Source organism: Channa argus, chromosome 16 (assembly GCF_033026475.1).
Source record: "Channa argus isolate prfri chromosome 16, Channa argus male v1.0, whole genome shotgun sequence".
Lineage (NCBI taxonomy): Eukaryota > Metazoa > Chordata > Actinopteri > Anabantiformes > Channidae > Channa > Channa argus.
The window spans coordinates 1,258,938-1,282,302 of record NC_090212.1 but is presented as its reverse complement, the minus strand read 5'-3'; the positions used below and the strand labels follow the sequence as shown (position 1 = coordinate 1,282,302).

Genomic DNA, 23,365 nt, shown 5'->3' with positions numbered 1-23,365 from the left:
CAACATTAACAAATAACCACAGCTATTATGATGTTTTCATGTTTTAAATGTTGGTTAATCCTGATGGGGCTTTTTTTTAAACATCTAAGCCCCACCCATGTCAAATCAATGAGAAATGTGACAAAAATAGAGGGGAGGGTATATTCAGAGTCCCTAAATAGGTGTTTTTTTACTTTAATTTCAGCATAACCAACTTGTTGGTGGCTGTCATAGCAAAATTATTATAAAATCAGGTGTATATTTTAGCTTAACCCAGATCCCTATGAGAGAAACTCATCTTAAAATCATCTATAAAAGGCAGGTTTGAAAACAAAATCCCTGTTGTCTGTTTTGCTTGTCAGTAGGGAAAAAAAAAGCTGCACAAATCTGCCACCTCCGGTGATTGATGCAGTCAAATTAGATGTATATGGAACATTGGCTCTGGCAATGAACACATCAACTGATGACCAGCTGTTTCTAATTATTATACACTGGTTAATTATGACGCCGTGTCACCATCAACGGTGGCGGTAAACTGTGTGAAATTCATAATTCATGCTCTGGTGTTCAATAAGCCTCTCTGATCAAGCCGGTGCTGTGTGGCATGGATGGAGAGGCCGTGCAAAAAGGGAATGGGAAGGGTGGAAGATGCGCAATTGTTGCCAAATATCTGTGTGTGTGCGTGCGCGTGCGTATGTTCGCGCCTTTCCCTCACACCTCCTGCCTCTACCCCTCTCTGTCTCTCTCTCAGCAGGGTGTGTGTGTAGGTGGCAGTGTGAAATGTCTGGATCTCAAAGGTAAGTTGAACACCTCACTCCATCATTATTAAATATGACTGAGGACTTTATGTGACAATTATGAAGCACTGTATTTCTTTGTAATATACTCTGTATCTTACACGAACTGTAAATCTTGAAGAGTAGCCAAGTGTGTTTATTTATGGAGATGGTCTTGTTAAAAATATATCTGCTTCAATTTATTTTTGATAATTGTAATGGTTTAGTAATGTTTACAAAAAAAACAATGCATTGCACTGTAAGGTTGGATAAACCCATAATAAACTGCTTCAGGGCTTCAAGATATTTCTTGAAATTTATCAATGTATAATTTTAAAGAAACTGAAAAGATCAAACTACCAATTGTTGTGTTTCGGCCTGTAGCCATTATAAAAGACATTTAAATAGAATTGGGTGTGGAAAACAACAACCAATCATATATATATAAAAACATATAATAAATTAATATATATATATATATATATATATATATATATATATATATATTATATTTAATAACGACATCTATAACAACATGGGTGGGTATGTAGTTGTGTGGTTTTGGACCAATCATCATGTTGGCACAAAGGCAGAGGGGTGGGTCTTGTAATTGACAAGTGTGATCCCAGATTACTTAAAGAAATGCATGCAAGAGTGGGAGGTCCGAGATGCCTGACACCTACTGTGTGCTCCATAATCAGACCAAAGAAACACCTTCAACCATTAGAACCGCAAGTACGGTTCCAATGAAAACTCTACGAGAAAAACAGATGTGAAAGGTTAAAAAACAATAAATATAACCTAAAAGCAGTGAGAGAAATTGATTAATTGTATTGAACTAAAACATTTAAATGAAATGTTTAAAATGACATCTAATTATATATCATAAAATGGTTCCTATTTAAGTTCAATTCAATTCAAATCACTTTATTTGTCCCCTAGAGGCAATTTAAAAAGGCATAAAAGTAGCTCATAAAAACATGAATCAATTCATTAATATAAATATCTTCATTCATACCCACTGGAAATATCAGTATATAAAACAACACAGGAAATTATTCAATTCTATATCTAAAGTCAGAGCTATCATTTATGACTTTTTGTTCTTAGGTAAAAATACTGAGTGTTGATGTCAAAAGCCTCTTATTCATCTATTAAATAGCACTGGCAGCTATGTAAATATATTGACTTATTGAAATTTGAGTGAGACTCATCTTTCTAATAATTCTCTGATTGGTTATTAATAATTATAATAGCCCTTTATTTTTATTATTTATTGTCATTTCATAATACTGATTGCTGCAGAAAATATTGCCATAGATTCGTTTTATATAAAATATAAAATTGTAATTATTCATAATGATTAATGTACCTTAAAGCTACAACATGCAATATTTTTGATATATTTGCTTCAGAACTTATCTTAAAATGGAGAAGTGTGGTGGTGCTGTGATTATTGTGTATGTGAGGCTCACCTTTCTGACCAGTCAGACAAGGTCATCAATTTCTGCTTCATTAGTATGTTTTTAACAACATATTGTTTATTATAATTTCATAGTTCTTTCATAGTTTTATTTTATAGTTTTATATCTCATATTATAATTTCAGTTCAAGTGGGAAATCTGGAGGGCTGTGCAGAGTGTAACTGTGTTTAAGGAGCAAAGTAAAGCTGTGTCTGAGTGTAGAGAGGGAGAGCTGTGGAGGGCAGACATGACTGGTCTTGAACTTTATTAAAAAATTAATTCATGTCTTCTAAACTTAAACCCACACAGGCCTCTTGTATTGAACTTAGGGCTGTGATGGTCATGTGTGTTGTGCACTCAAGATCCACCCAAACCACTTCCTGTGACTCTGTAGCTGGTACAATAGATGGGAGAGTTTCGACCACTGATTACATTTCCAAGTAAAACATTTGTGGTTGCAAGAAGTACTTTTGAGACAGAAGACTGGGTTGGTCTCCAATACATTCAACTAACTCTGGCTTAAATTCGCTTGACATTAAACTAAACTTAATCAAAGTTCAGATCTTTAACCTAAAATAAGTTTGAATTTTAATTTGTTGTGAATTCTCAAAAGAGTCAAACAATCATCTGAACAGCTAAAAGCTTGAATACAGAAATGGCAAAAAATATTGGTACCACACTACCGTAAACATAAAAGGTGACATTACATACTTTTTCGTGTTAAAGATCTGAGATGGGTTTTATATAAGAATGTCCTACCTGGAATCAAGAGTTTTACTAAATTACACCAAGAGCAAGCATATCTGTATACCACAGCAGTGTAAAGTTGTGTGTGATGCCATGATGGGCTTCACTGTCGTCACGCACTGATGACATCTGACTGCGGGTGTCGCTGCCTTATTATCTTCTCGACACAGGGCGGATTAGAAAAATGGGATTTCAGATGGCTCTCCCTTCCACCCCACACACCCTCTTCCATCAGTCAGCTAACTGATTATTGTTAAAACAGAGGGGGAAAGTATCATTTTGGAAATAATTATGACATTAATTATCATTCCCCCCTTCTTGGCTGAGGAGATAAGAATTAACCCAGGAGAGAAAGAGAGAGCTGGGTGAAGGGGGGTTGAGTATTAAAAGTCACATGGATTTGTTTGATCAGTCATAGTTTGATTTGGAGTGTGGCTTCTGATCAGGGTCGGGGAGCAACAGTAAATATTACTGGATTACAAAACATTGACTGTAATTACTTCAATATAGATTACTTAAGCAAAAACTATGAGGGAGAGACATATAATCATACAGTTGCAGTGGTAATAGAAAGACAGACCTACATAAAAAAAAAAAACAGGGAGCTTTATTGTTCGTGCTTTATTGTTCTTAGGAAACATGTTATCAATCAGAACCTGATTTACTTACCTGTGTGTGGTCCAGACTCAACATAGAGCACAATAAAAACATACAGTAACACAGATACAGTAACAGGAAAAAAGAATAATAACGATACATAAATGAACAGAGCATAACAGTAAGCGATGGATATTGAATAATTTAGCTTCAGTGTTTAAAGTCAGTGTGCAAGAAGCAGCGTATAGATAAGTACTGGTGTACAGGAACAGTTTGTGAAATAAATAGGTTCTGTGCTGCTTAACAGCTTTCAGTGTGCTGGTTGAAAGTGTCTGTGTCCTAAGGGAAGAAGCTGTGGAGTTGTCAGGTGCTGTTCTGGTTCTGGCGGTTGATTCTTTTTTGGGAGGGGAGGTTTTGGAAGAGGGCTTTGCAAGGGTGAGAGTGGTCGGACATGACCCCGCCTATTCTTTTTTTGAGGTTTCGACATCTAAGTGAATGGTTGATGGTTCTCTCTGCACATCGTACATGACACAGTAAATCAAAGATAGTAGTTGTACATTGGGTTTGGTACGAATGAAATAAGACCTTGGCTTTGCGTTTAGTAATCAGAAGGAAAAATAAACCAAACAGGATTTTTAAGTTTTCATATTAATGAAATTCTCTGATTGGTCAGAGGGGTGAGCCTCATTCAGACACCTTAAGAAGTGAACATCTCTGGTCGAAGGAGGCTTGAGCATATTTTTTCTACTGCTAATAATAATAACAAAAAAAAATGTTAATCTTCAAACTTACATGCTGTTTTATTAAGTAGTTTAAAAACGACAATATTGGTTTACCATAAGTGCAGTTTAAATTTTGTCAACAAGAGGAAACTGATCCAACTGGCAGGGTATTGCCTAATTGCCAAACAAGGTGCAGCTTGTGCATGTTTCCACATGGCAACTGACTAAAATGCACTTACGAACAAATGTGGTAGAAGGGCTTAAGTTCCAAGAATATCCTCTTAAGCGGCGCATCAGCCAAATAGGTCATTGTTGCTGTTAAATATTTAATATAATGATGTAAATGTAGTGTATTAGGGATGTTCAAATTTTTTGTACATTTTTATGGTGAGTGGCCTGGCTATGTGCTGATATGATGATAACAGAATAATTAACATTCCTGTCAATTTCGTATTAATACTTTGCCATAATACCTGACCTTACTCAATACCTTACATATTACCTGATGTCGTAATTATAAAGAACATTCAAAAATATCTTATTACAATGTGAAATTCAAAAATGGTCTCTTTATTATGAAATAGTGACCAAATATTTATTTTAGCTTTTTTCCAGGACGCCACCTTCAGGCTTTCGTAGACATTTATTAGTTTATCATATTTTATATTGTTACTCTAATTTTACAAAACGTAACTATATAGAAACTGTAAAATTTAGCAGCATTTATAATTGTAATTCCCTCTGAAATGTAGTTGACTAAATTTGGTATTATAATGTCAAGCTTTGAAGTACTATATAGTGTTTAGTGTATAGTACAATCTTTATCTGCAAAGTAACTAGTGACTACAGCTTTTCCATCTTAAAGAATATAGTCCTTATGAACAATGTTACACCCCACCATTAACTTCTGTTTAATATTAAAAATATATGCTTTTTTATTTGTTGGTAGTTTAGTCTGTCCTGTGATTCAAAAGGAACAGCAAGTGTCTCAAAGGAATCAGACTCTGTTAAAGAGTTTGACATGTTGAGTTGGTTTGTACGTAATTTTATTGATTTCATTGTTGTGCAGGCAGTCAGTAATCAATGGACACTCAGGCAGTCACATTTTAGAAGCCCAATCATAAAAAGCAGGTTTCTTCTAACTGGAGCTGTCATCATAATTTCTCTTTCTGTGTTTCTGATTAAGCCTCAGAACTCTATTAAAAGAAAACATACATACGACGCACCTGGATAAACTTTGCCTATAAAGGAAGTTGTTTTGTCATGATTTTTTGCTGAAATGCTCATTTCAGAAAAAAAAGAAAAAAAAAGAAAAAAGAAATGGATAAAGCACATTTAGAGCCGTGCAGTTTTGCCTGTTAGCAAACAGCCTCCCAATTATCTTGTGTTTGATTGCTTGCCTCTATCAAGGTGAGCGATTAGACCACCGCTCCTGTGAAGCTCTGGAAGTCGTCCTGAAATCGCTGCACTTTGATTTCATCAATCTGCAGGCAGCCCAACTGGAGGAAAATGTGAGTTTTATGAGCAAAACTTATTTTCCTCATCTTCGTCTTCCAATTCCAATACAGTTTCATATTCAGGCCTTACCTTGTATCAGATTAGAGGCTATTTTTTTCCTCCCAAAAGAACTTCATAACATTCCTGTCAAATCTGGCGCCTCACTTTCTTCATTTTTTTTTCTTCTTCACTATTTCCTTCTTTTACAGGGAGCATCGTCCTTGCTGGATATGATTTTGTACTATGAATCTACAACCCATCTTGACATTTCTGACAACAGCAGTATGGGAACATCCGGTTGGAGGGCCCTCGCTCATTTGATAAAACAGGTTGGCTGACGCAGTGGAATAGTAATCTTTTCTTGTAGGCTTTCTCTAGGGGGATGATGTACATCCTAGAAAGTGAGTTTGTTGCACATTACACGGATCGAAGTTGGAGGGCAAAGCAAACAGGGTACAAAACAGCAGCATCACAGATATCAGATAAGTGGATTTCCATCCATATTGTAAATTTCATCAAAAGAATTTCATCACATGAATTTATGCACATTTCCATTTACTTCTCTATTGGGAGTATTAGAATTTGGCAGGTCAAGGAAAGTGGTTAATTAGACGACTTTTCCAGTCAGTTGCCATTAAACTATTGCATTTTCTAAATCAGTTTCCACTCAACTTTGTTGCATTTTGCTTTTAATACCGCAACAGCCAAGGAAAAAACTTTTAAGCCACATTTAACTTTTAAATTTTCAATCTCAGTTTAAATTATCCTGTGTCGCTTTCATGTACAATGTGTGTAATCAATGATAAGTTTGACTCTGATTAACATTATTTAAAAAATAATAGGACAGCTGTCATGGAGTTACACTCAGAAAAGAAGTGACATTGTTGGACTTTTAGGGATACAACAGTTTTTCACTGGGGCTGTAAGCTCTAGAAGGCCACAGTGAGTGCATTTATGTTGTTGCTTTTCATTTAACTTAGTCAATGACAATGGCATTGTTGAATTTTCATATTCATAAATCATTAGACTGCCTCCTGAAATTGTAGCTTAACAGAGTAAACGGTACATACATGCACCTTTTACTGCTTGGGAACATTAATTTTTTCTCTCAAAGGGTACACATAGTTACACTGAGCTCCAATAATTAGAGGGGACATTGTACCTCAGGGCACAGAAATGGACTCCCACTGTACCCCTATTTCTAAGAGTGTAGCTACCAGTCAACCTCTATTAAGAAGCTTTTCATATCACTATTTCTGTATCTAGCAGTATTCTTTAATTTTTAGAACTGGTACAATGGATGTGTGCATATCCATGTGAGCTCATATAAATAAGGTAATATTCATCTGTGGACAGCAACCAGTCCTCACAATGGAAAACTGAGAAGGATATAAGGAGTATCAGGCAACAATAAACACACCTTCCCTGTAAAGTCCTGTATCACATCCAAAATAGTCTACGATATACTGTAGCTGCTATTACACAATAATTACACAGACTTAATACAAGTAGTAGTACTTGCATGCTTTAAGTAATTAAGAAAACTGTATTTTCAAAAATAAGTATTTCAAACAGTGTTGAACATTTATTAGATGATTGTATTTTTTATTATAGAATAATAAGGTAACTAATAACCAAAGCTTTCAAATACTTGTAGTAATGTAAATATATAAAATGAAAATACTGCAATAAAGTAAAAATAAATAAATAAAATAAAAATGTCATCACTCAGGCTTGTTTTCTCCTTTTTCCTGGTGTTTGATGTGAAGGAGCACAGACAGGTCAGTCCAGTGTTAGAGTGAAAACTCTTCACCAGCACCTTCTCTATTTTTTTTTTTTAACAGGCCTGAGTGTTTGACAGCAGACAGTGAAGCTCTGTAGTTTGGCCAGATGAGCATTCTGACGTGTCTTCAGCTGTTTCTGCACATTTTGTGTGTGTGTGTTTCAGAGTTTACGTCTGTCCAGATTGGATGTGTGTAACATGCCCGTGGTTGACTACCCAGCACAGTCTATACTTAAAGCTCTGCTGACCAGCCGGCTCACAGTGCTGCACCTTCACAATGCCCAGCTCAGCGGCATGCCGCTATTCACACTGGGTATGATGTATTAACACACACACACACACACACACACACACACACACACACACACACACACACACTTCACACTCTGTACCATATGTGCGTACAAGCATGTGTAAATATGAGTATGTGTGTTGGTGGGTGGGTGGTTGGATGTGCTTGTATGTGTGTCCTGTGACCAGCAGGACCAGATTTTGACCTGCGACCCTCTCTGCAGGTTTGGACCCGGATTAGAGGCCTAATCTCTTACCTGTCACTTTACACACGGCTACACACATCTATAAAGGCTCTGGCCGCCAGGGCACCCACACACTTGCCTTTTTTTAAATAGTTGTGAGGACCCACACTCGCATATTGTATCTTGAGCCTCTTACCCTAACCTTGGCCATCCCAACTAATCACAACTAACCCTTACCTGAACTCTAAACTGAGTCCCTCAAACAACCCTTTGACAGTTTGAGGACATTCTATCAAGTCCTCACAACAATGGCATTAATGTACAGTGTTCCACACAAACAACTAACATCCAAACAACTAACAACACAACACAGTAACCTCAGTGCGGTCCATCCTCTTTCACCTTTATTGATTGTTCCTTTCCTCTTGGAGATTTTACAGCAGCCAAGGTATCGAGATATCAGTGGGGTCACATGACCCACAAATTAACTGCATGTGCAACAGAGGAAGTTCATATTAAGTTACATGTGCTGAACAACATACAATACAATACATACAATTATGTAGTAGTAAAAGTCATCAAAGGGCCATAAATGCACACATATTTAATTTGAGATTGAATTCAAATGGTAGATGGTTTTTCACTTAAACTGCCCATTTCTACTTATTGGTATTCAAAGCACTTTATTCTGCTTCTCATATACCCATTTGCACTCACAACCACACACACTCACACACCGATGGGGGAGCTGCTATGCAGCTGGCCAACGCTCAACAGGAGAAACTAAGTTGAGGTGAAAACAGTGTCTTGCTCAAGGACACTTTGACATGTGACTGGAGGAGCCGGGGATCAAACCAACATCTTTGGGATTGGCGGACAACCGGTCTAGCTCCTCTGCCACAACCGTCCCTAATATCTAATTTCTTATTTATATATTAATTTACATTGTTAGATAATATAGTTATAAAAAGTCTGGTGCATGATCTTATGTCAGGGCAAAGCAGTATCTGTGTCTGACTTTTTACTGGGACAAAACTCCAAACCGTAAGCATAGCCCCTCATCCCCTCTCCGCTGGGAGCAGAAAAAGACCCAAATGGACACAGTATGCTGCCCACTCTTTCTGACAGCAACTTGTTCCTCCAACATTTTCAGCCCCTTCCTGGATCTCTTTGATATTTAAGGATCTTACAACTCCCCCCTTCCTCTTGCCTTCACTGCTTCACCCCATCCCAACCCATCCTTTCTGCCTTTACCGAGCTTGCCGGCACCTCCCTTTCTCTCCTGGCAGGGGGTCCCGCCTTAGGATCATTGCCTTCGATCGGAGGGGCCTCTGATTGTGGGATTGGACGCTCTCGGTGGAGTCGACCGGATCAATCCCACCAATTCCACTATTTGTTTCCCACTGTGCCTGATGACAATGTTGGCATTCCACATGCAGCCCAACAGGCTTGATCAAATCTGCGCCATCGATCTGGACACAAGGGCAGCGAGGGCCCAGCCACATATGCAACACAGTACAGTACACACAAATACACAGGGAACACCTACAACATACACGTAAATAGATAATTTTCCATAACACAATTTAAAGCAGTGACAATGTATCATAATGGAAAGATTCTAACAATGGTGTTCACACTGACATTTTTAAAGAGGGTCACAAACTTTGACAGGTGTTTTGTAAGCTCTGCTTTTCTATAAAGTCACAACACTGGCTGTGACAATGTCTTGTTTGTGTTATATTGGTGAAGCAGTATCACTTGATCTTTGGTGGAGTAATTTCAGGAGGCAGCAGTTCCTGCTGTGATCTTGTTTTTATGCTCAAGTTCACTTGCCATCAATCAGTCTCCCACAGTTAGAATCTGGAGGCCCTGTGTTTAGCACTCAGAAAACTTACTTGTATGATGGATCATATCTAATATCAATTTAAAACGATCTATATGTTCTAATTGGGTAAAGAGTGAGAAGGTGATTCCCTTTTCTATCTGATGGTGTTTTTTAATCTTCTTCTTTTCTTCTTTTCCTTTCGGCTGCTCCCTTTCAGGTGTCGCCACAGCGAATCATGTGCCTCCATCTAACCCTGTCCTCTGCATCCTCTTCACTCACACCAACTAACTTCATGTCTTCTCTCACTACATCCATAAATCTCCTCTTTGGTCTTCCTCTAGACCTCCTGCCTGGCAGCTCCAACCTCAGCATCCTTCTACCGATATATTCACAATGTCTTCTCTGAACATGTCCAAACCACCTCAATCTGTCCTCTCTGACTTTATCTCCAAAACATCTAACATGAGCTGTCCCTCTGATGTCCTCATTCCTGATCCTGTCCATCCTTGTCACTCCCAAAGAGAACCTCAACATCTTAAGCTCTGCTACCTCCAACTCTGCCTCCTGTTTTTTCTTCAGTGCACTGTCTCTAAGCCGAACAACATCTCTGGTCTCACCACCGTCTTGAACACCTTTCCTTTCATTCTCGCTGATACTCTTTTATCACACAACACATCAATATTAAAGTATAAAGTACACACAGGCATGTTGATGAGGCCTTTGCTAAATCTTTACCACAGTGCTGGAATTTGGTATAAACTAGCCCCCACTTGAAAAAGGGTGTCTATTTGTGGGGGGGATAAGGACAAACCTTTCTTATCCTTTAAGCCACTCTATATTATTGGTAGTTTTGTCTGACTGCTTTCACCATCAAACTAATTCCAAATTTTGAGGAGAGTAATTACATTTTTCAGTTCAATTCAACTTTATTTATATAGCGTCAATTCACAACAAAGTCATCTCAAGGCACTTTACAGAATAAAGTTAAGACTATAAAGATGTATAGAGAGAACCCAACAATACCCACTTGAGCAAGCCCTAAGCAACAATGGAGAGGAAAAACTCTCTTTAACGGAATAAAGGTCCAGCAGAACCAGGCTCAGGGTGGGCGGCCATCTGCCTTGACTGGATGGGGTGAGTGGAAAGTGGAGAGAGATAATAAAGTGGAACAAAAGCAAAAACAAAACATCAGGCAGGTTGGTAGGAAAAGTAGCTTTGAACTTGAAAACGCACAGCTCGAAACCCAGGGACACCTGCAGAACCGGACGTTAGGAGGGAGACAGAGAAGGTGAAAGACAACTATGGGAGAAAAAACATACCAGATTAATGTTATAAAGTCATGACAAATAAATGTGTGATGAGAGGAGAGAGAGAAGACAGGAGGAAAGTCGCTCAGTGCATAGAGGGGTGGGTCCCCCAGCAGTCTAATTGTATAGCAGCATGACTATAACTAAACATAAGCTTTATTAAAGAGGAAGGTTTTAAGCCTAGACCTAAAAGTACAGAGGGTGCCTGCTTCCCGAATCTGAACTGGGAGCTGGTTCAACAGGAGAGGAGCTTGATAGCTAAAGGCTCTACCTCCCATTCTACCTTTGGAAATTCTGGGAACCACAAGTAGGCCTGCATTCTGAGATCGAAGTGGTCTACTAGGATGATGTGGTGCTATGAGGTCTTCTATATATGATGGACCCTGACCATTCAGAGCTTTATATGTAAGAAGCAAGGTTTTAAATTCTATTCTAGATTTAATGGGAAGCCAAGAAAGAGAATCTAGTGAAGGTGAAATATGATCTCTCCCAGTAGTTCCAGTCCGCACTCTTGCTGCAGCATTTTGGATTAATTGCAGGCTCTTTAGGGAGTAACTGGGGCATCCTGAAAGTAGGGAATTACAGTATTCCAATCTAGAAGGAACAAATGCATGGACTAGTTTTTCGGCATCACTTTGAGACAGGATGCTCCTAATTTTGGCAATGTTCCATAGGTGGAAGAAGGCTGTTCTAGAGATTTGTTTTATATATGAGGTAAAGGACAAATCTTGGTCATAAATAAATTCCAAGGTTCCTTGCAGTAGTTCTGGAGGGCAGACTTATGCCATCAGGAGTACCATATGGTTAGACATCATATCTCTGAGATTTTTGGGCCCAAATACTAGGACTCAATTTGAGGGACTAATGCTATTTTTATACCACATTGCTAGTCTTTTGAGCAGTTTTCTTTTATTGCTGCCTATAGTTGGTGCACTAAAGACAAACAAGGCTTTGCAAGAGCTCCACCTTTCCAGCAACCTACTCAACAGCTACCAGGACGCCTTGCAGCTAGGAGACCTGCTACGGTACAACAACACTTTAAAGACTCTGGAACTCAGCAACAATGCTTTAGCAGACGCTGGTAAGAAATATAATGCAAAAACAAAAAGTGCTTTTATTTATATTTTGAGGGTACAAAATTATATCTTTGCATTGTGCAACTTCTGCAACTTTGTGCACTTTTACACTATAGACATTCCAGTGCCTTGGACACTATAGTTTTCAAAGTGGTGAATAATCCACCATTTAAAATTGGCCGATCAAATAAAGATGTAGGTTGATTCGTTGATGAGCCAACAATGTGTGTAAGATCAGGGCATGAAATCATCTCCCCTTACAGCAGCAGGATGCCCCAATGTTCTTTACTAGGGTCTTTACTGTTTTGTGTTTATATAAATTATCTCTACTTATATGCGTAAATGTACGTGTCTGTTGTTCGTGTTTGCCTTCCCTTAGTTAGTAAGTTAGTTTCCTTGCTTCCCCAGCAGTGTTGCTTAAATTATGTTTACCCTCCAGTGTGTTTAGGTTCATGTTCTGTTTTACGTTATTTGGTTATTACTTCGTGTGTTATTCCTGCCCTCCTCAATGAGTGATTTTGAGTTGTTTACCCTTTTGCTAATAAACCCCCTTTTTCAGATTTCAAACCTCCCCTTGCTGTCTCCTCTTTTTTTCAGGTCCTACTAAAATTAAATATACATTTAGAAAGTGTGACAATGTCTGTCTTTATGCTGATGACATGGTTATTTATTGTGCTGTTCCTATTGATGTCCAGAGTTCTTTTATACTTTTAATGTACATTTGAACATCATCAAACCATCTATACCATAATGTATTAGTTTGCAACCTTTATTTTAAGCCTTATATTTAGTCCCCTATTTAGTCACTTGTGAAATACCTGAAAATTCCATTGTGCTTTTATTTCAGAAATTTTGCCTAATATATTAATACAGCAGAAGGGTTTATCACACTGTCAGTTTGCAAACTTGCACAGTCCATCTCTATTATTATCTAATTATCTAGTTAATATAGAAATGTGAAAAGGTTAAGCACATAGCAACCCTCATCACAGTTACTGAGCTCAAGTCGCAAGCAACACTCCCACTAAACATCTGTCAGTGGTATATATCCTGCAAACACTAGTTAAGTTAAGTGCATTCTGCTAAATTCTATAATTTATTGTTTTTGTGTTTATTCAGGTCTGGAGGAGTTGTGTGATGGTCTGAGGTGGCAGACGACAGGTCTGAAGGTCTTACTGCTGAAGAACAACCACATTACTGCAAAAGGCATGGTCCATCTGGCCAAGACTCTAGTGAGTAACAAATCACTTGCAAATTGTAGCAGTCCTTTGTATTTTTGCCTGAGTCTCAATGAAAGTAAATCTATTTTACCCACAGTGACAGTATCCCACCTTGCATGCCACCTTTCATACAGGATGGCATGGCAGCACATTTCTGCAATAATCCTATCTTGAATGGGTAGTGTAAAAGTGGCTAAAGACGAAAAACTGATGACAAGCATGTGACTGAAAGAGTTAAAAGTGACACAAACGATGGTGGATAATAATAAAAAGCAGCTTAACACCAAAGCCTGTATGGAAAAGATATTGTAAGGAGAGCTTGCTAAATGTGTCTAAATTTACAGCCCCTTTGGTGACTCTTTGGTGTTACAATCCTTCTCCCACAGCTCAGGGAAGACGATCTATAAACTGAGTTTTATACTGAAAAGGAGGAAGATACATTTGTGATTGTATTTCTGAGGAAGAAGTAATCAGAACAGTCCTAATAGCTGTGCACTAGCAGAATCAAGTGTCCAACTCATACCTGTTTTCGTTTTTCTAGTATTGAGGAAATAAAGAACATTAGGCCTCATCCAGAGAATTCTCCCCTGTGCAGAATGTCCCGCCTCCACACATTTCCTTATACGCTCCTAATAACATGCATTCCTTCTGCCTGATTGGCAGCATAAACTGCACTTTCCTGTCATGTGAGTGGCGATTGTGGAAGTCAAAAGGCTAGAAATTAAAGGCCTGCTTCTTACGCTCGTGGAAACACACGCACACAAACACACAGACACACTCACACTCTTCGCACGTCTCCTCCAGTGCTACCAAAAGAAGGAACAGTTTGATTAAATAATAGATGTGTGTTAAGGAGGGCTGCTCATGTGGCCTGCCAGTCATGGGGATAAGTAGATGTCCTTGTAGGCCATAATGATGATAATTAGGTTGTGTCGAATATGATGACAAGGAGAGCTGTTATTAACCTTTCTGGTTGGTGTATCTGCTTTTCCTCTTTGTCCCCCTGGCTCACTGGTGGCTTGCCTTTGAAAGGACTCAGATGAGCAGAGGGTGTAGATCTGGGCTCAAATCGACTTAACTTTGACTTCCACAATTTGCCTAATGATATTTAAATTTATGCTTTGTCCCCCCCCAAAAAAGTGAAAAAAGATTACTTTGAGGTAAATGTGTCATGTAGGGCTATTTTTCCTACTATACATGCTTCCGCTGATTTTTTTTGTTTAAAGCCAGCATGTCATGTGTGAAAGCATACTGCGTTTTTGGTGGTTTCACACTCCTACCCCCCCTCAAACTTCTCACTCCAACCCTCCCGTGGTTTACATTTGACAGGCTTCAACCAAGCTTGACTCTCACACACTCTCAACCACGCAGTCGTCTCTTTAATTGTCTGCTATTATCCCTCGCGCATACCCATTCGAGAAACTCTTCCTCCCTCTCCTCCTCCCCTCTTCACCAGAGAAGCGCCTCGCCATGGGTTGGATGTGCCGGTGCTTCTGTGTGCCGCAACTCAGTGAGCAAAAAAGGGTGTGTGTGGCGAGGGGGGGTGGGGACTCTCAAGTGTGTTTGTTGTCACCACGGTGCAAATTAACTCAGAAGAAGACGCTCTTCGGGTCTGTCGGTTGCCTTCCTGGCTTCCTTTCCGCCCCCACGCTCCCTCTCTCTTCAGAGCAGTGACCAGAGGAGTTTAACAAGGGTGGTGAAGCGAGGGGGTAACCGAAGAGTGGGTGGCACGTTCCTCTTTAAGCTGTTGGGCAACATGGGCCCCATGCGCCCCAGACACCCCCAGCTTTATGCACCAGCTAATCAACCTTCAATGCTAATGTGGCTCTGGAGAGTGGAAACAGAAGTTCTGAGCATTTAACATGAGAAGTAACATTTTGGAAAGGAATAATAATCACCGCATATTAATAATGATAATTAAAATTTCTCAGCCCTTTTCACACTCACGTGCACACTGAAAGTAGCACACCACACAGAGTTACTGTTGGGTAAAGTAATTTAAAGTTATTTACGCAGAAATGCTCTTAAAGTGATTAAATAGGGCTGGTGATTTTCTTTAAAAAAAGTAAAATAACAAGATTAACTCTACTAACTGTAACGTCTGTGTATCCAGAACCTGGTTTCGCTTATTTTTATGTGTCATAGAGCTCCATTGTTGTGCAAAAACTAAAAAGAAAACATGAGTAAAGCACTGCGTTACAAATGTGCATACATGGATTAATTAATGGGTCAACACAAGCCTGTACAGGTAGAGAAGCCCGAGATGTCGGGGGGGGGGGGGGGGGGGCATCAGCCAGAAGCTCTGAACATAGTGTCATTTTATTTCTTGTTAAAAAGCGCTCTGTTAAAAATGACTGAAATGCACAGCAAATACAAATGACCTCAAACTAAAAGTCAAGTGCAAAAATGAAAAACATGTTTAAAAATAGATACAAAATGACCAAAATCAAACAACAATCAATAATAGACATGATATGACTGTGAAGAGTTGTCACACAACTGCAATTACACAAAATGACGCAAAAAATAAAACTCCCTATAATATACAATTACCACAACACACGACCAATAACAAAGTGGGCGGGTGGCCATATCCTTTGCCTGTGCCCATTTTTTCTTCAGTAGAAAATATATGGACATTGTAGTTCATCTCTAAACAACTGCACAAACTAATAACAGACGCTGGCAGTTATAGTCTCTGGAGGTCACTGCATATGCTTGTAAACATACATTTCCAACTTATAGAAAGTTGGTCTTCCTCTTTAACATTCCACTGATTTGATTGGAATCAACTATCCTCGGATTTATTCTGAACACTGCTTGGTCTCAGGTAAGAGCTAACCTCTCTATCCATATGTTACAGCCAGTGCTAAAGGTCCTGCAGGTCCTGGATTTGGGTGAGAACCTCCTGGGGAATGAAGGGATCCAAGTCATCAGGGAGCCTCTAATGGTGAACTGCTCAGTGCTGCAGCTCAGCCTGGCTCAAACAAACATCACGTGTGAAGGTACAACAATCCATATACACTATGCTATGAATTTTTGGATGATGTTTCAGTGTTAAACAGGATGAGACCCCTAAAAATAAAAAATAAATGTTGTTAATTCAGATAGAAGAAGGCAGAGCTGATGAAATTTGCATGCAAACTTCATTGTCTGAGCCTCAGCCTCAGTTAACTTTTATCTAAGCACCAGTTAAAATAACGGTGGGTTAAAGAATCTAGTGTCCTAAAAAAATATAGTATTGGTAAAACTTTAGCTACCTGGCAGCTACACCCTGTTAAATTCTTTGGTGAAGGTGCTGTGGCCTTGGCTGAGTTCCTTGCTGAGAACCATCATATTGAGTGTCTGGACCTCCGCAAGAATGAGGTGAAGCTTGGAGGCCTTATGGCCTTGTGTTTGGCCCTGAGGATCAACCGCTCTCTTGCTAGTCTGGATTTGGACCACATTACCCCACAGGAGCAGGTGGGTGTCAATTTCATAATTACACACCTGATTTTCTGGTTTGGTCTTGTACACTCATCACATAGTGTTGCTGCTTAACCTTACGCTGTAAAGATTTGTTATTCTGGAGATTGGTGCATTCAATTCCACAATCTCCAGTTCTGTACATATTGAAGTCACAATCCTTTAATAATTAAAGAAGCAATATCAGCTGTTATGTTTTTTACATTCTTAAAAATAATATAAGTGACATATTGATATTTAGCCGTGCAAGTGTGGGCCTGATGGAAAGATTTCAGTAACTATTAAATACATTGCCTTTAAATGAGAGGTGCATTCATGTTCCTTAGACCAACCTCACCAACAACAGGTACATTTCTATGACTGCATACCTGCAGAACTAACAACATCCCTGCCATCTTTAGCATTCACAATTGTGTGTTCTTAGAAAACCAAGTCAGCTTGTGCGATGACACAAGTGTGCATGTGATCCAGCTTTGTTCACAAAGTGGCAATATAGTCTGATAAACTCTGAGCATTTCCATGAACACAGCTGTAAACAAACAGAATCCAAGGAGGAAAGTGCTACTGAGGGCCTGTATATACTTGCTGCTAACTACTTGTACGCTTACACGAAATGGTGCCCTCACATAGCCTGAGTTCATTCAGAGTGTCAGTTGTGCATGTTTTCAGAAATTAACAATACATGTAAGCGAGATGTAATCTGCCAGTGGTGCAGGATCAAGTGATCCTGGCAGCAACTTCACTTCACAGTGGTAATAGTGAAAGTTTAGTTCACAATAACCCACATCTATAGTACTTCCCTGTAATTTATGTTGTCATTGCCATTTTCTCTGCCATGATCTCAAATTAAAGCGGAAGTATATGAGGAAGAAGTGCTGTTGTTGGTCAGGATTGATGAGGCCTGAGCCTGCCCCCCTTATGACTAACCTTTTAAATCCTCCAGACGTTCCATTCCAGCATACTTAGTTGTACTCCTGTCTGAATGAAGTGATGGAAAGGATCACAAATATTTGTGTATATGGACATGTTTAGCTAGAACTCTTCCAACTGGTGGATTTCAGTAGAATTTAACCCAGTAAGAAGCATTCGGCTTATTCTTGTCGTTTCAGCGCCCCTTACAGCAGCACTCAGATCGCGTCACAATAGGATTATTGTGGTGACAATCTCAAGAAACTCAAGAAACATTCAGTTTCATCTCTATATGGACAAGACATTGTTTAATTGTCTAGTTTTCATGCAATAGAAGATTTTGAAATTTCCAAATTTATAAAAAAAATCCTAAATGGACTTTGTGGTGAGATTGCTATGTTTGTTGGTTCATTATGGTGCATAAAAACTTTGGCTGGTCTCTTTCATCGTGCTGCCTCTTGCATTTCGGCCGTTAACTGATCTTCATGCTGCCAGTAGGCCTCTGGTGCTGTTAATTTAAAATGTCCCTCCAGTTTAGAATTAAGAGATATTTGATTTAAGGATTACTTACTCTTAACACGTTGTCCTTTGTGATATATATTTAGAGTAAGTATGGTCACAGATTGGTTACTTGGAGACACAACTAAGTCATTTGTGTCTCAGTTCATCAGTGCTACTTGTTTTTTTTCTCTCTACCTTCCATGGCTGCAGAGGCCTGAGGAAAACGATACCATAACTTTAATACATGCCCCTGCTGGATTCACAAAATAATTACCCACACTTGCCATCTGTTTGTCATGATTTTATCTGTGCTAACTTATTTGCATATTAAAGCATTAATTAAAATCTCCAAGGAGCGGGATGCTTACTTTAAAATTAACTCTGAAGGCGATCTGTGCACAGCTTCCAAAGTTGTTTTATTTTTGTTTGCAGTGGTTTTCTGTTTGTCTGCGTGTTGTTTACACGATTAAGTCTGATTTTTATGAAATGTCTCCTCTGGCTAAAGTCAAGCAGCAACATGTGCCAGATTTTGGAGGAGCAGCTTTTAAGAGGCATGATGCTTCTGTGAATGTGTGTCATTAAACCGGGGACTTCTTCGTCTTCCTTACTTCTTCTTCCTCACTTTTTGCACATGCACCAAAGCCTCCATATTGGCGGCTCTGTTTTCATGCTTCTCTAAGCTGCCGAGAGACGTGATTAGCATTTCCACTATTGTTGGGAGGTAGTGTGGCTGGGTATTTTAAGGGAATGGTAATAAGGGAATTTTTAAGCTCTGTCAGGTTTTGGAGTCACACAGCTGGGATTTGTCTTGGCGTGGCATATCCAGGTGGGAGGAGTGACGATTGTATTAAAAAGCAAATCTTTCCATCAGAAAACAGTGGGTGGCCAGATCAAATGTTCTCGCTCAGTCACATTCCCCGGGTCGCCAAGGAATACGTGAAAATTTCATTCTTCTAAAGGAAAATAAGTGTGGGTATGAATGTGAGTGACTGATGGAGGGGGTTATGGCAGCACTTTGTGTGTGTTGACAGAGTGGCTCGTACTGCATGTGTGTTCCTACACGCCTGTGTGTGTTTTTATGGCGATGCAGGGGGGGGGTGGGGGAGCGGCTGAAGATGCGCATATTTAAAAGGCGAGAAAAGAAGGTGGTAAGTGAGGAGGAAATCTGGGTCCTCTCGTCTTTGTTTACAAGAGCCTGATTTTTTTCTGTCTGTTGCCACGCTTCTCCATTTGATCACTGGCCTGTTTGCTGTTAATTATTAATTATTTACCCTTCTAAAATATTCATGCACCCTGGCCCTAGTAGAAAGCAGCTTTTTCCAAGGGGCAAGTTCTCTCTGTAGCCACTGCATTTCTGAGCTGTTTATACATCAGGGGACTCTGTCAACCCAACTAATGAACTAAACTTCCCTCCTGCCTGACGTGCTCTTTATTACAGGTCGGACAAGGGAAACGTGAATCCTGGTTATGGGTTTGATCCTCAGATATTTGGATGTGGATTTGGCCAATATGAACGTCCTGTTAGCTGTTTTCTGACTGAGGAGTGTCCTCTCCTGAATGCTGGACGTCAGCGAGGTGTAGCTGTTACAGGAGCCAGGTGTGTGTTTGTGTGTGTGTGCGCAGGAAGGAAAAGCTGTATTTTCATATTTAAAGAATAAAAAGATTGGAACTCAACGTTACATTGAGCGCTTCTGCTCTATGTGCCTGACTTTGATGCATGTAAACAGCTGTCATCTTTTACCATTGCACATGCACCTCTGGAGAATATTGATTGAGACACTGAGCCTTTCAGTACCTATCAACACTATGGTACAACACTTGGCCTACTGTAATTGAAGTATGAGAAAATTAGGAAATGCCATAAATGTGTGGTTCTTGCATGAGACCCATTGTCTGGAGTTCATATGTGTAATCAGCAGGCCTGGACTAACCCAGCAAAGACCCTCGACCCACAACTTGGAGTAGTGGATCACTATAAACACCTAATTCCTTCTCTTGCCTTTATGATCCCATCCCAAGTCTAGACGAAGCCCAAGAAACCAGCCAGTCCACCTGTTCAGGGATTTTAACTTACCCCTACTTTATCGTGTATCATTAACAGATTGTATTACCAGGCTGGTTAACTCAGTTCACACATGATTTCTGTGAAATGTTCCTTGTTGAGATTAGTTTTTATTTCTTGGTTAGGTTAAGAAGTTGACCATTGTGCTGCATCTTATGGGTGCTTTCTTTCAATATAATGTGCGTTGCCACCTGCTGGATGGATTTCCATGAAGCTTGATACAAATATTTAGATTTAGAATCATAATCAAGTTCTCCTGGCTTTTATATGACACCATCAGGTGAGATGTTTTATTGAGTTTGTAGTAGTTTTCCAACCTAAACAACCATTTATGTAATTGGTCCCAACCTTCCTATATGGTCAGGAGTCTCATTTAGGAACATCCTGGGTTTTCTGCCTCGACTTCCTTACTCTCTAATTACAGCACCAACTTTCTCTTTTACTAACGTCATTATTACTACAGACTACAGATTATCTTTTTATATCACATTGCTGTTGGTCAAAACAATCTACTGCCATATTTGACATATGGATTATAATCAAATTCCACGCAAATCTAATGAATTCACATCAGCCTAAGTTGCACATTGTGCTTAGTACTACTTATCATTATGCTATATGTAAACGTTTTCATATTCTTTTATATTTGTCAAATTATGAGGTTAATGGCGAAATACAGCAAAGCTTAAAGGAATAGTTGGGGAGCATTTAAACTGGTATTTATAGAAACTTCAGGGTTTTTTATGCTTCATGTTATGTTATGTTTAATTGTGGTATTTTTGCTGTAGTGAATAACCATATTTAGATATAGTACTGGTCCAACTATAGCGTGGTTTATTGATATCTTGTATGTTGATATGAGTGCAAAGATTCGCACTGCCCAAACAGGTCTGACAGTTCACACCTTACTTTAGTTTACATCACATTTCCGTGAATATGAGAACTTGCATGTGTCTCCCTGGGTGTTTGGAGACACTGCTGTGGGAAATGTACTGCACAGAGGGCACTGTTTGAAGAAGCGTGGATGCTTATTTTAGGAGCAGTGTGAAACTGAGAGCTCTCTGGGTGTGTTCTTGGGCACCCTTCCTGTCACGGTCAGTCCCAGTTGGCCAGGTGACAGGACGGCCTGACCATGCATGTAGTCAGCACTCAGGTTTCAGCTCACATCATGATGACACTGCTGCTCTGGGGAGTCGAGTACGAGGCAGACAACAGCAACCAGGCAGAAAAAAACCCTCCAAGCAGTGCCTCAGAGGGCAGCAGAAGGGAATGGTTCATGGAAGTCAGGGGAGGAGGGGGGGGGGGGGGGGGGCAGGGTTCACACTGATACCAGATCAGTCACCTGCTGGAACCTCAATACGCAATGCATCGCATTGCTCAGAGATTGTAAAGGAAATGCTGTTTTGAATAACTATGTAAGTTTATCACCAGAAATGGCCTTGGAGGGGGCCCATGGGGTAGATCCTCTCTGTTAATGAGTTTTAAAAGGCCTATTTCTAAAGTGACAGAACTCAGTTGTTATAAAATACTTTGAAAGTGATCTGAAAAAGACCAAATGACCGAAAATGAACACAAAATAACCACAACAAGACACAAAATGATCCCAACTACCAAAAAAGAGACTTATTATGACCATAAGGACACATGATGAACAAAGAAAAACAGGATAGGAATAGAAGAAGCAGACTACAGCACTAACCATGGCCAAGTTAGTGTTGCACACTGTTGTGTTGTGCTGTATCTGCTCTTTTGTTGCAAAAATCACGATCCTCACGATCAGCTGAAATGACACCACCACAATGCACCTTGCACCTTGCAAGTGGTTGTAACATCATATTTGGCGTGTGGGCTGGCTGACAGGGAAGAGATAACAGTATAAACAAAAGGTTCTGTCTGGGGGTCAGGTTCTGAGGTGCCCTGGTGTCCATTTTCTCATGATCCATCCATAACTTTTAAACATGTTCGGTGTCAGTGAGCCTATGGGATTTAATGTTTGGGGTTCTGAGTGAAGACTTTTAAAACCCATCACTGAAAATGTGCCACAAAATGTGCATGGCAGGTTTCCCAGACTGTTTGAGGGACTCTACTATTAAATCAAAGCTGCACCTCACAGACAGCTTCATATCAGTCATACATTAATATTCAATGCCACTAAACTGCAGTTGTGTCCCTCACTAAAACATATTATTTGTGGATACCTCTGGATAAGTCTCAGATGAGAATGGGGGGGGAGTATGTGAAGGGGAGGTAGCAATACCCTGTCTTCCTAAAAACACAACAACAGCAGCAACACACTCCTCGCTGCACTCCTGATGTATTTTCAGGCAAAAACAGGCATATTTGCCAGCTGTGTAATTTACTGCGGCTCTCATTTGCATATTAAAGCCTTAATTAGCCCCTCTGAGCGTGTGTGTTCGTCCGTGTATGTGTTTGTCTGTGAGTATGGGTTTCGGCGGGGGGTGTAGTGTAATCACTTGGACGTGTAGTCAGGGGAAGGGGGGGATCAGCATTTCGGGGTTTGGTTTGGGGCCGGAGGGGAGCAGAGTCATTTCCCGCCCCGGTTGCCCCAGTGGACCGGCTGTCTCTGATACGGAGCGAGGTGGAGTGCCTTGATGAGTAACACTCGACAGGTCTAATTTTTTTTACAACCCAATCTTCCAAACCAAGAGGTGCGACCAGAGCTATCGCAAGAAGAAGGGATGTGCTTCTTTATCCTCGTGGTGAGGACAGGGGTTCAGAAGAGGAGGTGGAACAGCGAAACGCAACGTTGTTAAATTCTTCATATTGTAACATTCAAAACGGTACACAACTTATCACTTGTTCACAATAAGTGATACGAGTGTCCCTCAGTTTTCCTCTCGAGCAGCTTCAGTTTCACAAACTAACTTTTTACTAACGTGAACCTCACAAATATATTCTGTATGGGCTTGTTAACCATAAAGTTACTTACAATGACA

At 39.8% G+C, this 23,365-nt stretch overlaps 1 protein-coding gene across 1 annotated transcript in view; it reads left to right on the top strand.

Annotated features, from left to right (window-relative positions):
* The window catches only part of si:dkey-288a3.2 (protein phosphatase 1 regulatory subunit 37), a 60,276-nt gene that overhangs the window by 14,972 nt on the left and 21,939 nt on the right, over positions 1 to 23,365 (top strand). The window contains exons 3-10 of the mRNA XM_067480911.1: positions 731 to 776; positions 5,695 to 5,795; positions 5,991 to 6,110; positions 7,730 to 7,877; positions 12,101 to 12,256; positions 13,371 to 13,483; positions 16,335 to 16,476; positions 16,767 to 16,933. Coding sequence (XP_067337012.1) covers positions 731 to 776; positions 5,695 to 5,795; positions 5,991 to 6,110; positions 7,730 to 7,877; positions 12,101 to 12,256; positions 13,371 to 13,483; positions 16,335 to 16,476; positions 16,767 to 16,933 — 993 coding nt within the window. The remainder of the gene's footprint in view (positions 1 to 730; positions 777 to 5,694; positions 5,796 to 5,990; positions 6,111 to 7,729; positions 7,878 to 12,100; positions 12,257 to 13,370; positions 13,484 to 16,334; positions 16,477 to 16,766; positions 16,934 to 23,365) is intronic.